Source organism: Oncorhynchus clarkii, chromosome 29, assembly GCF_045791955.1.
Source record: "Oncorhynchus clarkii lewisi isolate Uvic-CL-2024 chromosome 29, UVic_Ocla_1.0, whole genome shotgun sequence".
Lineage (NCBI taxonomy): Eukaryota > Metazoa > Chordata > Actinopteri > Salmoniformes > Salmonidae > Oncorhynchus > Oncorhynchus clarkii.
In genome coordinates, this window is record NC_092175.1 from 29,237,200 (window position 1) to 29,253,099 (window position 15,900).

At 42.9% G+C, this 15,900-nt stretch overlaps 1 protein-coding gene across 1 annotated transcript; it reads right to left on the reverse strand.

Moving 5' to 3' along the window:
- Positions 1-779: 779 nt before the first annotated feature.
- Positions 780-8,346, reverse strand: LOC139388688 (adenylosuccinate synthetase isozyme 2-like). The gene is made up of 13 exons (XM_071135516.1): positions 7,975-8,346; positions 6,821-6,923; positions 6,659-6,727; positions 6,494-6,544; positions 6,332-6,398; positions 5,971-6,078; positions 5,757-5,838; positions 2,421-2,547; positions 2,166-2,320; positions 1,877-2,001; positions 1,604-1,701; positions 1,328-1,477; positions 780-1,221 (listed from the first exon to the last, which is right to left on the reverse strand). The coding sequence occupies exons 1-13, from the start codon at positions 8,197-8,199 to the stop codon at positions 1,169-1,171; spliced, it is 1,413 nt and encodes a 470-aa protein (XP_070991617.1). The 5' UTR covers positions 8,200-8,346; the 3' UTR covers positions 780-1,168.
- Between the last annotated feature and the right edge of the window lie 7,554 nt (positions 8,347-15,900).

A 15,900-nucleotide genomic window follows, 5' to 3' on the forward strand; every position in this document is an offset into this window, starting at 1 on the left:
TTTTTTTCTATTTTCGCCTAAAAAGACATACCCAAATCTAACTGCCTGTAGCAAGGATATGCATTTTCTTGGTAACATATGAAAGGAAACATAGACGTTTGTGGAAATGTGAAAGGAATGTAGGATAAAAACACATTAGAGCTGGTAAAATACAATATATTTTATATACTGTATTTTTCTGTACCATCATCTTTGAAGATGCAAGAGAAAGGCCATAATTTAACCAGCCCAGGTGTAATCGGGATATTGGCCACTAGATGGCAGTGCATGTGCAAAGTTTTAGTCTGATTCAATGAACCATTGCATTTCTGTTCAAAATTTTATATCAAGACTGCCCAAATGTGCCTAATATGTTTATTAATAACTATGTTCAAAACTGTGCAATCGCCTCAGACAATAGCATGGTATTCTTTCACTGAAATAGCTACTGTAAATTGGACAGTGCAGTTAGATTAACAAGAATTTAAGCTTTCTGCCAATATCAGATATGTCTATGTCCTGGGAAATGTTTGTTACTTACAACCTCATGCTAATCGCATTAGCCTACGTTAGCTCAACCGTCCCGCAGGGGACCCACCAATCCTGAAGAAGTTTTAATGGTCAATAGAAAATCAAGGCATTCAGACAGCATCCCTTTAGAATCTAAAATCCTGACAATAATTCCTTCGTACAACAGGCCAGCTCATCCAAAGACCTAATTATGAGGCCTCCTTAAAAACATTAGCCTAGTATCGCAACCCTTAAGCAAAGATAGTGTAAAAAATAACTGCAAGGTGAAGTAATTTTAAAATCTTGTTTTAAAAGAAAGCAAAACAAAACAACCCAAACAGTTGTAAAAACATATTACTACTTCAATGAAATGGTTGATGAAAGCCTGGTATGGTTACCACAGTTGTTTAAGATTTAATACCTGTCTGTCCATTACACACAGAGGATGAACATAATGGTCAATATATTGTCTTGTCACATCAGAAGAAAAGAAAGCTATAGAATGCAGGTTATACATTTCACTAATAACGTTGCTGGTGAAGTTTTTGCTTTTCTGCAGAACAGACTTTGGGAATTTAGCCCAAGGTTTATGGTCATCCAAGTATTCATCAACATCATTCTTCTCCCAATCAGCTGATGTAATGGCAAGAAAACCAAAAGATATCAGTTCCCAAACTGATCAGAACAGCTTGATCATGCTTTCTCTGGATTTCCCAACTCCAACCCATTTCACTGCAAATAAAATCAAATTCATGGTGAATATATCATCAATTATCAAAACAAGGTTGGTTTTCAGTAAGGCTGCATAATCACCATAAATACTTGTTTCTTGACTAACCTGGCACTTGCAAGAAGTCCTCGATGAAGCGGATGTAGCTCTGTGCCTGAGGGGGCAGCTCCTCAAAGCACCGCACATCCTCAGTGCTGCAGCACCATCCAGGTAGCGTCTCGTACTTCACTGACACCCGCATCAGCATGTCCATATTGGCTACAGAGGGAAAGACAGGGAATAAGATGGGAGTCAGCATGCAGGGCAAGCCAAATCAAATGTGTAAGGGTAAAGTGAACAGAGCAACTGTATAAAATAAGTACCCCTAGACAGGGAGAAACTTACCAGGAAAACTGGGAAGGGATTCGTCATCTACAGTGTAGGACACACCCACTTTGATCTCTGGCAGCGTGTCGAGGACATCAAGCTTGGTCAGAGCAATGCTGTCGGAGAGAAACAGTGGTGTCAAACAGTTATGCAATAAATAGACAGCAACTGAACATAGTGGAGGCATACACAAGTACAACAGACTGAACACGGTGATCTAATAATTACAATGCATACAGTATGGAACACATCCAGAAAGAAGGACAAGCAGGAGGCGAGACCGAGCCTTACGCAGTGAAGCCGTTGACCATGTGGGCATATCTGACAAGGATCAAGTCAAGCCAGCCACAGCGGCGCCGCCGGCCCGTCGTCACACCAAACTCCCTCCCTCTGGACTGCAACAAGTTGCCAATCTCCTGGACCACAATCAACACAGCAGTCAGATCTGGGATTCACTATAAACTGAATGTAAATATTAAGTACTAGAAGAGACGGTTCCTAGACAGTAAGTTTACACCCCTAGAAATTCATACTGTATGACTTAAGACAATTCTGCAAAACACAAACACTATCCACTCACATTGTCCTGCTCAGTGGGGAAAGCTCCAACACCCACCCGGGTGGTGTAGGCCTTGACCACACCATACACTCTCCCCACATAGGACGGGGGCACACCCAGGCCAGTGCACACCCCCCCAGCAGTGCAGTTAGAGGATGTCACAAACGGGTAGGTGCCTGAAAAATACAAATTGTTTGATTTCCTTCAAATTATATTCCAATGGCCATCACTAAATAGCATAATAATTTACCCCCCCTCAAACCCTTCTGTTCTCACCAAAGTCAATATCCAAGAGGGCTGCATTGGCTCCCTCCACCAGAATCTTCTTACTGGGACCAGTGAGGGCCTTGTGCATGAAGTACACCCCATCGGTGACAAGGGGCCGCAACCTCTCAGCATACACCTGGAAAAGAGGGAAAAATCAGTGACCACCTACCTACAGAGAAACATCTCAGTATCTTAAGTTTTCTAGCTCCCCCTGAAAGACTAACAAGAGCTGTTCTGCATGGAATCAGCTCAATTGAGACAGAAATTGCCTGTAGAGAGAACAGGATCACATTCATTGGGCACAAACAAGAGATAAGTGGACTAGCATCCCTAACCAGAAGCAGACAAGAAAATAGTCATCCAGAAGCGGCGCTCCAAATGGTCAGGGACTTTATCCGCAGGCAAACTTAAATCCGTTTGACCTAACTTCTACCAGCATATCACGTGTCACAAACATAAAAAAAATAATAACTCTAGACCACGTTTACTCCACACACAGATGCATAAAGCTCTCCCTCCATTTGGCAAATCTGACCATAATTATATCCTCCTGATTCCTGCTAACAAGCAAAGGTAGGAAGTACCAGCGACTAACTCAATACGAAAGTGGTCAGATGACACGGACGCTACAGGACTGTTTTGCTGGCAGACTGGAATATGTTCCGGGATTCATCCAATGGCATTGAGGAGTATACCACAGTCACTGGCTTCATCAATAAGTGCATCGACGATGTACTTACTGTCACTGTGGGGACGACATATCCCAACCAGAAGTCATGGATTTACAGGCAACATCCGTACCGAGCTAAAGTTGCCGCTTTCAAGGAGCGGGACACTAATCCAGACACTTAAAATAAATCCTGCTATGCCCTCATACAAACCATCAAACAGGCAAACCGTCAATAGAGGACTAAGATTGAATCCTACTACACCGGCTGACGCTCGCCAGATGTGGCAGGGCTTGCAAACTATTATGGCATACAAAGGGAAACCTAGCCGCAAGCTTCCCAGTGACGCGAGCCAACCACACAAGCTATATTCATTTTATGCATTACCAGGGTGTGTACTCACAGCAACTATCTCCCTGACCAAAGCTAAAACCTACATGTTTCAAGCAGACCACCATAGTCCATGTCACCAAGAATGCAAAGGTAACCTGCCGAAATGACTACCGCCCCGTAGAACTCACGTCGGTCACCATGAAGTGCTCTGAAAGGCTGGTCATGGCTCACATCAACACCATCATCCCAGAAACCCTAGACCCACACCAATTTGCATACCGCCTAAACCAATCCACAGACGACGCAATCTCAATCGCACTCCACACTGCCCATTCCCACCTGGACAAAAGGAACACCTGTGTGAGAATGCTGTTCATTGACTACAGCTCAGTGTTCAATACCATAGTGCCCACAAAGCTCATCACTAAGCTAAGGACCCAGGGACTAAACAGGAGGTCAAGAGAGCTGGCAGTGTGGTGCCCGGACAACAACCTCTCCCTCAACGTGATCCAGACAAAGGAAATGATTGTGGACTACAGGAAAAGGAGGGTCATGTCCACATCACCAACAAACTACCATGGTCCAAACACACCAAGACAGTCATGTTGTCGTGCCATCTTCACCTTTTCTCCCCTTATGAGACTGAAAATATTTGGCATGGATCCTCAAAAAGTCCTACAACTGCACCATCAAGAGCATCCTGACCAGTTGCATCATCCCCTCATACGGCAACTGCTCGACATCCGATGGTAAGACGCTAGAGTTTAGTGCGTATGGACCAATACATCACTGGGGCCAAGCTTCCTGCCATCCAGGACCTATACACTAGGCGGTGTCAGAGGAAGGCACAATTTTTTGGGTCAAAGACTCCAGCCACCGTAGTCATAGACTGTTCTCTTTGCTACCACACAGCAAGCTATACCGGAATGCCAAGTCTAGGTCCAAAAGGCCCATTAACAGCATCTACCTCCAAGCCATTAGACTGCTGAACAATGAATAAAACGGCCACCCGGACTATTTACATTGACCCCCCGCCCCTTTGTTTTAACACTGCTGCTTCTCGCTGTTTATCTATGCATAGTCACTTTACCCCTACCTACATATTACCTTGACTAACCTGCACATTGACTTGGTACCCCCTGCATATAGCCTCGTAATTATGTCATCTTAAATGTTACTTTCAACTCTAGTTTATTTAGCAATATTTTCTTAACTATTTCTTGAACTGCATTGTTGGTTAAGGGCTTGTAAGCAAGCATTTCACGTTAACATTTGATTTGACTGCAACCTGGGCAGGTGATTATGGCTCAGAACAAAGATTTGTTTTTATTTTTATGAAGCTAGCTATAATACACACTACCGTTCAAAAGTTTGGGGTCACGTAGAAATGTCCTCGTTTTTGAAAGAAAAGCTTTTTTTGTCCATTAAAATAACATCAACTTGATCAGAAACACAGTGTAGACATTGTTAATGTTGTAAGTGACTATTGTAGCTGGAAACAGCCAAAACATTTTTTTTTTTATCAGCAACCATCACTTCTGTGTTCCAATGGCAAGTTGTGTTAGCTAATCCAAGTGTATCATTTTAAAAGGCTACTTGATCATTAGAAAACCTTTTTACAATTATGTTAGCACAGCTGAAAGGCCAGCATCCCGGAGTCGCATCTTCACTGTTGAAGTTGAGACTGGTACTATTTAATGAAGCTGCCAGTTGAGGACTTGAGGCGTCCGTTTCTCAAACTAGACACTCTAGTGTACTTGTCCTCTTGCTCAGTTGTGCACCAGGGCCTCCCACTACTCCTCTTTCTATTCTGGTTAAAGCCTTCTTTAAGCTTCTGTGAAGGGAGTAGTACGAGATCTTCAGTTTCTAGCATGGAATAGCCTTCATTTCTCAGAACAAGAATAGACTGACGATTTTCAGAAAAAAAGGCTTTGTTTCTGGCTATTTTGAGCCTGTAATCGAACCCAGGACAGTTTTATTGCTTCTTTAATCAGAACAAGTTTTCAGCTGTGCTAACATAATTGCAAAAGGGTTTTCTGATGATCAAATAGCCTTTTAAAATGATACACTTGTATTAGCTAACAACGTGCCATTGGAACACACGAGTGATGGTTGCTGATAATGGGCCTCTAAGCATACGTAGATATTCCATTAAAATCAGCCGTTTCCAGTTACAATAGTCATTTACAACATTAACAATGTCTACCCTGTATTTCTGATCAATTTGATGTTATTTTAATGGACAACTTTTTTCCTTTTCTTTAAAAAACAAGGTCATTTCTAAGTGACCCCAAACCTTTGAATCGTAGTGTATATTGGGACATTAAAGCAGTGTTCTTTTCACCTTCAGTTGTTGCAGCTCATTGTCAATGTCAACATTTAGGTCGGGGTACATAGTCAGGAATTGCCCTGCCAACACACGGAACCTGTGGGCGAAGAAATGCCATCAGCTACCAATCAACATCAACTTTTTTAGTGATCGTTAAAATCATTAATGTTCAAAAGTATATTTCAGGTAACTTACATGCATTCTTACAAACAATAATTTTGGTACTAACTTCTCCGCAAAGACAGTGAAATCAGACACAAGGTCACAGACTCGCAGTCCATTGCGAGCAGCTTTGGAAGAATAGGCAGGTCCAATGCCCTTTTTGGTGGTTCCCAAACTGGAAAACAATCCATCAAAATCAGAAGAATGGACATTCAGGAATGCCACAGCATTAATGAACACTGCCTTTGCAGTAGCCCTAAAAGGCTACCATGACTTCAATATTTTGTCGTTGTTGCTACAACCACTTTCACCACATAGTAAAATGAAGAACAGGGCGTCGTCTTCAAAGAGTCTCAGATAAGCACTCCAAATCGGAGACGCTTTATGAACAGTCACCATCACTTCCTCATACAATAAAACCCACGCACTTGTTTCCCCCCTGTAGCTGTCTCTGTTGTTCCTGGATCCCATCAACAGCTTGGTGGAAGTTGAACACTAAAAGCAGATACACACACACAAAAAAAATCATAAATTCATAGAATTGCAAGACACTAAACCAAAGACTTATAAATTAAACAGCCATGTCTTACCAATGTGTGCACGGTCAGATATCTTTAACCGCGTCTCCCATCCTTGCAGTCCTGGACAATAACAAATACAAATAGCAGGTCAAGTGTTATCAGTGGAATCCACTTCCTTCATCCTTTTTATCACCATCATCTTTCCTGCAGGCCTCTTCAATTGCCAATACTCACCGTTGCCTTTCTGCAAGTTCTTTTCAGCCTCCTCGAAGAGACCAGGCAGGTGTATCACAACCCCGTTCCCTGTGGATGAGCAGTTCAGTTACGGATGGTTTGAATAGGAAACCAAACCAATGAAACCATCATGGAGGCTGAAGTGTAAGAGGGTCAACTCACCAATAAATGAGACAGCCTTCTTGTTGAGCACTCCACTGGGCAGCAAGTGGAAGTCGTACTCCACAGAGTCCACCACCACTGTGTGGCCTGCGTTGTTGCCTCCCTGAAAGAGACAACATTTACACAAACAACAAGAGAAGGAGCAGAAATTGAGTACAGCCAAACAGTGAACGAACGTGTAAGTACCAGTTAACTGGCAACATATTTTTGCACCATTGTTTACCAACCTTCAGGAAAAAGGCATTGAAAGTACAGAGCATGAATTTGTTTTACCCCCACCGGTGATAAGTTCATTCACGTTTTTTTTTTACAACTACATCACAGAGCACAGACAAATGTGAATAAGTAACTAACTACCTGTTAACTGGAAAAGCTTTGTTTCAACAGCTATAAAACTTCAGTTTAGTACAAATTGCGGACACGTGTTTGTGTAGTTAACGGTTTATTACTCACCAGTCAAAACTAGCCGAATGAAACCAATGTAGGCAGTATTTTACCAGGGAAGCCGACAAAAGACATTTAGCGAACTGCAATTGTTACTGTAGGGTGGGCATGATTTGTGGAACTTTCCAACAGGAATCTGTCCAAAACTTAAATAACAAGGATGCCAACAAACAGCACATACAAAGTAGGATGATCAATTCACCTAGCTAAATAGCTGCCGAATAGGCATCAACTCACCACATAGTTTATACTTAAAGCTTGTCCATAGGCTACCAGAGTGATACGTTTTTCAATCACCACGTTTTATTCGGAAAAATGTAACAAATTTACCCACTCCCTACCCGGTATCTTATTCTGCCCACTATACAACTTTGTATGCGTTGTTTTTTGGCAACCTTATTATTTACGAAGTGTTTGGAACAGATTCCGGTTGAAACGTCCCAAACTATACCCACTCGTTAATGTAGCTAGATAACCCATTTGTTGTTGTGGGTTGTTACCCACTACCACCAGATAACATGCTTAGCTAGCAATGCTAACGTTCGCATGATAACTTTAGCTATTTAGCAATTTATCTAGTAAGCACATTTCCTAAATATTATATACACTAACTAGAATTGGTTTTGCCTAGCCAACGCAGCAGAACGACTGGCGTACTTTTGTCAAGTTCAAAATGCCTTGTTTGCTAGCTAGTTAGAGTAGCTACGTACCTGACACCTGCAGACTAAATCCGCGTCCAGTGCTAGCAGGTCAACCACTTTCCCCTTTCCCTCGTCTCCCCATTGCGCACCGAGGACCACGGTTACTTTATTCCGAGGTTCCTTCGGAATCCGCAGGGACTCGACCTGTCCACTCTCCCGATGTCGCTTGAAAGATGGCTCTCCGTTCATCGAGGCCGTTTCTTGGCCATTACACATTGTGCTATCTGCTGCCATGAGCCTTGCTTAAATCCGGAAGATAAAAATAGCGGGAAACAAGGTTGCCAGGTTTGGTTTAAAAAAAAATGCCTATTGTCCATACAAAACCCACCAACAAGCGCTGAAAACTAGCCCCTTTCTCGTAGTAATAGAGGAGTTTGACACATTAAACCTAATAAACCCCTTTTCCATAACATAATACAGCGAATTAAGAATTAATATCTACTTAACTTGTAACGACGAAATTATCAAAATTCAGTTTTCCATCAAAATAATATTGCGAGCTAGCGTGACATAATACATTAATTTGAATATGTTGCAAGACAAAATATAATTCGCCTTTATTAAACTCGCCAGATAAATCGACATGTATTGATGTCAAATGAACGCTGTTATTATAAATAAATCAATTTTGGCATGTACATAACTACATCAGATTTACAGGTAACATTGCTTTTGTTGCTGGAATTTCAATCACCGAACGAATATTAATAATATGGATATGAACTGAATATTCTTGAAAAAAAAATGGTTTTGTTTTACCGTCGATCTAATGTATTCTAACAACAAGCTGGCAATTGCGATAGAGCTGTGACTATGATCACGAATGATAACTTACAATTGTTTTAACTAAACAAACACATCCATTAATAGTTGGCACAAATTGATTTGCAATGACTCCAGAGATAACACCATTTCAACATATGTATTGTGGCAAATGGTAGGATAAGGCTACATTAGCATATAAATTAATAGGCTAGGCTACTTGTAGGCCAACATATAAAATCACATTTTGGCACATGCGCAGAACACAACAGGTGTAGGTAGACCTTACATTGAAATGCTTACTTACAAGCCCTTAACCAACAATGCAATAACAAAAAAAATACCTACAAAAAGTAAGAATAAGAAATAAAAGTTACAAATGACTAAAGAGTGGCAGTAAAATAACAATAGAGAGGCTATGTACAGGGGGTACAGGTACAGAGTTAATGTGCAGGGGCACCGGTTAGTTGAGGTAATATGTACATGTAGATAGAGTTATTAAAGTGACAGCGTAAAAGGGGTGGGGTGGGGCAATGCAAATAGTCTGTGTAGCCATTTGACTAGATGTTCAGGAGTCTTATGGCTTGGGGGTAGAAGCTGTTTTAGAAGGCTCTTGGACCTAGACTTGGCACTCCGGTACCGCTTGCCATGTGGTAGCAAAGAGAACAGTCTATGACTAAGGTGGCTGGAGTCTTTGACAATTTTTAGGGCCTTCTTCTGACACGCCTAGTATAGAGGTCCTGGATGGCAGGAAGCTTGGCCCCAGTGATGTACTGGGCCGTACGCACTACCCTCTGTAGTGCCTTGCGGTCGGAGGCCGAGCAATTGCCATACCAGGCACTGATACAGCCAGTCAGGATGCTCTTGATGGTGCAGCTGTGGAACCTTTTGAGGATTTGAAGGCCCATGCCAAATCTTTTCAGTCTCCTGAGGGGGAATAGGTTTTGTCGTGCCCTCTTCATGACGGTCTTGGTGTGCTTGAACCATGTTAGTTTGTTGGTGATCTGGGCACCAAGGAACTTGAAGCACTCAACCTGCTCCACTACAGCCCTGTTGATGAGAATGGGGTGGTGCTCGGTCCTCCTTTTTCTGCAGTCCACAATCATCTCCATTGTCTTGATCACATTGAGGGAGAGGTTGTTGTCCTGGCACCACACTGCCAGGTCTCTGACCTCCCTGTAGGCTGTCTCATCGTGATCGGTGATCAGGTTGTTGTGTCATCAGCAAATTTAATGGTGTTGGAGTCGTGCCTGGCCGTGCAGTCATGTGTGAACAGGGAGTACAGGCGAGGACTGAGCATGCACCCCTGAGGGGGTTGAGGATCAGCGTTGCGGATGTGTTGGTACCTACCCTTACCACCTGGGGGCGGCCTGTCAGGAAGTCCAAGATCCAGTTGCAGAGGGACGTGTTTAGTCCCAGGGTCCTTAGCTTAGTGATGAGCTTTGAGGGCACTATAGTGTTGAACGCTGAGCTGTAGTCAATTAATAGCATTCTCACATAGGTGTTCCTTTTGTCCAGGTGGGAAAGGGCAGTGTGAAGTGCAATAGAGATTGCATCATCTGTGGATCTGGTAGGGCAGTATGCAAATTGGAGTGGGTCTAGGGTTTCTTGGATAATGGTGTTGATGTGAGCCATGACCAGCCTTTCAAAGCACTTCAAGGCGACAGACGTGAGTGCTCTAACGCACATGTATCATTCTCCACATTTAATGTCAGTTTCATTGTGGACTTTTCTCCACAACAGAAGCATGCGAGGGAGTTCCATAACTTCCATTTCAAATGTCCACTTGCGCAGCGCTAGAACAGAGCATGCGTAAAACCCATCGCTTGGTACGATTTTCCATAAGTAAATTCGACATTAGAATGCAAATCACCTCCGACCGAATTCATCTAATGCGCTTACATTTGTATTCCAGTAATGTCAGCGTTATTTCTTGATTGTGTTTATGGGAAAAGGTTTGGAAATAGGTGTCTCCATAATGTCAATCTAAATAACTTACCTTCGCGTGCTTTATTGTTGTCTCAACCTTTTTGCCCTATGTGCTGTTCTCTGTGCCCAATAATGTTTGTGCTGCTGTCATGTTGTGTTGCTACCATGTTATTTAAGTTGTTGTTGTTGTTTATGTAGTGGTGTCTGTCTTGTCGTAATGTGTGTTTTGTTTGGAATCCCAGCCCCCATCCCCGCAGGAGGCCTTTTGGTAGGCCGTCATTGTAAATAAGAAATTGTTCTTAACTGACTTGCATAGATAAATACATCAAATAAAACCTACAACTGGTAAAACTTTTTCACGACGACGTGCAAGCGTGCTTCTGTCTTCAGCTGCCTGCTGTAGCGCTCTCTTAACACCACACCCCTCCCGACCTCTAAGGTCATGGCTAAAAGGCTTCGGCCCTCCTCACTCAATCAGAAACTGCCTGACAGTCAGCAGCAGCAGATCATATTGAAATACGTTTTTTTGAAATGCCATGGCGACCGCGGTGTAACCTAGAAGGAGCCCAAAACAGCGCAACCTATACAGACCAATTTTCTGGAACCCGCCTATATGGCAACTCTGGCGGGAAAGGAAGTGAAACAGGCACTTGTCTAGTGGTGCACGGGTCAACTGTTTGTTCACCCGCACCGCCTGCAATTGCTTATAATAACCCAGCCCCAACCGCTTTATTCCTAAAAAAAAATGTTTTTTTAAATCCTCAGCAATGTACACACAATACCTCACAATGACAAAGTGAATAAAGGGTCTTTAGAAATATTTACACGTTTTTTTAAACGTTTGCAAAAAACATACCTTAGTATTCAGACCATTTGCCATAAGATTCAGGTGCATCCTGTTTCTATTGATTATCTTTGAGATGTTTCTACAACTTGATTGGAGTCTACCTGTGAAACATTCAATTGGTTGGACATTATTTGGAAAGGTACAAACCTGTCCATATGAAGTCGAAGGAATTGGCCGTAGAGCTCCGAGACAGGAGTTTGTCGAGGCATAGATCTGGGGAAGTGTACCAAAAAAAATCTGTAGCATTGAAGGTCCCCAAGAACACAGTGGCCTCCATCATTCCTAAATGGAAGTTTGGAACCACCAAGACTATTCCTAGAGCTGACCACCCGGCCAAACTGAGCAATCAGGGGAGAAGGGCTTTGGTCAGGGAGGTGACCAGGAACCTGATGGTCACTCTGAGAGAGCTCTAGAGTTCCTCTGTGGAGATGGGATAACCTTCCAGAAGGACAACCATCTCTGCAGCACTCCACCAATCAGGCCTTTATGGTAGAGTGGCCAGATGGAAGGCACTCCTCAGTAAAAGTCACATGATAGCCAGCTTAGAGTTTGTCAAAAGGCATCTAAAGACTCTCAGACCATGAGAAACAAGATTTTCTGGTCTGATGAAACCAAGATTCTACACTTTGGCCTGAATGCCAAGCGTCACGTCTGGAGGAAACCTGGCACCATTCCTATGGTGAAGCATGGTGGTGGCAGCATCATGCTGAGGGGGTGTTTTTCAGTGGCAGGAACTGGGAGACTGGATCAACGCAAAGAGGAACGTCCTTGATGAAAACCTGCTCCAGAGCACACTGGACCTCGACCCTAAGCACACAGCCAAGACAACACAGGAGTGGCTTCGAGACAAGTCTCTGAATGTCCTTGAGTGGTCCAGCCAGAGCCTGGACTTGAACCTGATCAAACATCTCTGGAGAGATCTGAAAATAGCAGTGCAGCGACGCTCCCCATCCAACCTGACAGAGCTTGAGAGGATCTGCAGAGAAGAATGGGAGAAACTCAAACCCAAATACAGGTGTGCCAAGCTTGTAGCGTCATACCCAAGAAGACTCAAGGCTGTAATCCCTGCTAAACGCTGTGTCTCTGCGTGGTAGCATAGTAACGACAACCCCACGGCTTCCCTGTTCCATCTATTGCTGTTCACTGGACCTTATGATCACTTGGCTACATAGCTGATGCCTGCTGGACTGTTCACTAATAACGGTACTCCATTTTGTTTATTTTTTGTTTATCTGTCGGCCCCAGCCTCGAACTCAGGCTCTGTTTGTAGTTAACCAACCCTCTCTGCCCATTCATCGCCATTTGACCTGTTATTGTTGTCTTAGCTGATTAGCTGTTGTTGTCTTACCCGTTGTTGCCTTAGCTAACTCTCCCAATACACACCTGTGATTGCTTTATGCCTTGCTTTATGTCTCTCTCAAATGTCAATATGCCTTGTACACTGTTTTTTAGGATAGTTATAAATGTTTTAGTTTACTGCGGAGCCCCTAATCCCACTTTGCAATCCCTGAGATACCTCCTTTTCCCACCTCCCACACATGCGGTGACCTCACCCAGCATAACTAGCCCGTTCAGAGATGCAACCTCTCTTATAACTCGGTGCCTGGGTTTACCTCCACTGTACCTGCACCCCACCATACCCCTGTTTGTACATTATGCCCTGAATCTATTCTACCACGCCCAGAAATCTGCTCCTTTTATTCTCTGTCCCCAACGCACTAGACGACCAGTTTTGATAGCCTTAGCTGTACACTCATCCTACTGTGGAGGTTAACCCAGGCCCTGTGTGTCCCCAGGCACTCTCATTTGTTGACTTCTGTAACCGAAAAAGTCTTGGTTTCATGCATGTTAACATCAGAAGCCTCCTCCCAAAGTTTGTTTTACTCACTGCTTTAGCACACTCCGCCAACCCTGATGCCCTTGCCTTGTCTGAATCCTGGCTTAGGAAGGCCACCAAAAATTCGGAGATTTCCATACCCAACTAGAACATTTTCCATCAAGATATATAACTGCCAAAGGGGGAGGAAGCCTGCAAAGTTCTCTCATACTTTCCAGGTCTATGCCCAAACAGTTCAAGCTTTTAATTTTAAAAATGAATCTCTCCAGAAATAAGTCTCTCACTGTTGCCGCCTGCTATCGACCCCCCTCCGCTCCCAGCTGTGACCTGGACACCATTTGTGAATCTAGCTTCAGAGTTCGTTCTGTTAAGTGACCTAAACTGGGATATGCTTAACACCCCGGCCGTCCTACAATCTAAGCTAGATGTCCTCAATCTCACACAAATCATCAAGGAACCCACTAGGTACAACCCTTAATCAGTAAACATGGGCACCCACATAGACATTATCCTGATCAACTTGCCCTCCAAATACACCTCCTCTGTTTTCAGTGCCTGTATCCGCTATGGGTCCGTGGTCAAACGACCACCCCTCATCACTGTCAAACGCTCCCTAAAACACTTCTGCGAGCAGGCCTTTCTAATCGACCTGGCCCGGGTATCCTGGAAGGATATTGACCTCATCCCATCAGTCAAGGATGCCTGGTCGTTCTTTAAAAGTAATTTCCTCACCATCTTAAATAAGCATGCCCCTTTCAAAAAATGTAGAACTAATAACAGATATAGCCCTTGGTTCACTCCAGACCTGACTGCCCTCGACCAGCACAAAAACATCCTGTGGCGGACTGCGCTGGCATCGAATAGTCCCCGCGATATGCAACTTTTCAAGGAAGAAAGGAACCAATACACACAGTCAATCAGGAAAGCAAAGGCTAGCTTTTTCAAACAGAAATTTGCATCCTGTAGCGCTAACTCCAAAAAGTTTTGGCACACTATAAAGTCCATGGAGAATAATAGCACCTCCTCCCAGCTGCTCACTGCACTGAGTCTAGGTAACACTGTCACCACTGATAAATCCACAATAATCGAGAATTTCAATAAGCATTTCTCTACGGCTGGCCATGCTTTCCTCCTGGCTACCCCAACCCCCGCCAACAGCTCCGCACCCCCCGCAGCTACTTGCCCAAGCCTCCCCAGCTTCTCCTTCACCCAAATCCGGATAGCAGATGTTCTGAAAGAGCTGCAAAACTTGTACCTGTAAAAATCAGCTGGGCAAGACAATCTGGACCCTCTCTTTCTAAATAAATGTCCATCAACCATTTCTAGGGTCAATTTTAGATCAATGCTATGCATTTTCAGCCATTCCTGAACCTGAGACCAGAAACAGGCTACCTGAGGGCAATACCAAAATAAATGGTCTATTGATTCTGTATCCTCACAACAAAATCTGCAGAGCTTGGATGATTTTATGCCCCAAATATTCAACATTTTGTTGGTGGTAAGAATTCAATATAATAATTTTAGCTGAAAAGCACGAAGTCTTGAATCTTGCGTTGTTTTATATATCAACTCAACACCCTGTACAATAGAATCGGTTTATCAAAAATCTTTTCCCAACTACTTTGCAATCTGCATGGCACAGTTGTCAACATCTTGGTCCTCAAATGAAACTGGTATACTTTCCTATTTATGCTATTTTTATTCCTTATGGCAGCGCCATAAGTAAGTGAGTAAACTGAGATATGACTAAGGAGTTGAATCAGGGCAATTTTTCCATAAATAGACCTCTAAGGTTGCAGGATCTTGTCTATTTTTACAAGTTATCTATTGAAATTCATTGTGGAGAGCTTATTTATATATTTTGTGATATGAATACTGAGTATGTCTACTTCACCATCAGCCCATTTTATAGGTAAGCTGCAGGGTAATGTAAAAGTTGTATTGGATCCTTAAAAAATACGTAATATTGTACACTTATCATAATTAGATTTTAGTCCAGAGAGTACAGAAAAGTTTAGATCTTTAATAAGACATTGCAAGGATCTAGCTTGCGGACTTAACATAAAACTTGAGTCATCGGCATACATGGACTCCTTGCCTTGGATTTCTAATCCTCTGTTGTTATTGGATCTGATTTTAATAACTAGCATTTCGATGGCCATAATGAATAGATATGGTGACAGTGGACACCCTTGTTTAACTCCTCTTGACAATTCAAAACTCTCTGAGAAGTATCCGGTATTTACTATTTTACACCTGGGGTTGCTATACATGATTTTTACCCATTTTATAAGGGAATTGCCGAAATTGAAAAAAATCCAGGCATTTATAAGTAAAATCCAGTCTTACTTTATCAAATGCCTTTTCAAAGTCCGCTATAAATACCATTCCTGGCTTCTTATGTTTCATGATGTTCTATTATTTCTAGTAGTGGTCGTATATTATCTCCAATGTATCGTCCATGTAAAAAAACTGATCAGGATGAACAATACCTGGTAAAACTCTTTTAATTCTGAGTGCTATGCATTTTGCTAGTATTTTTGCATCACAACATTGAAGT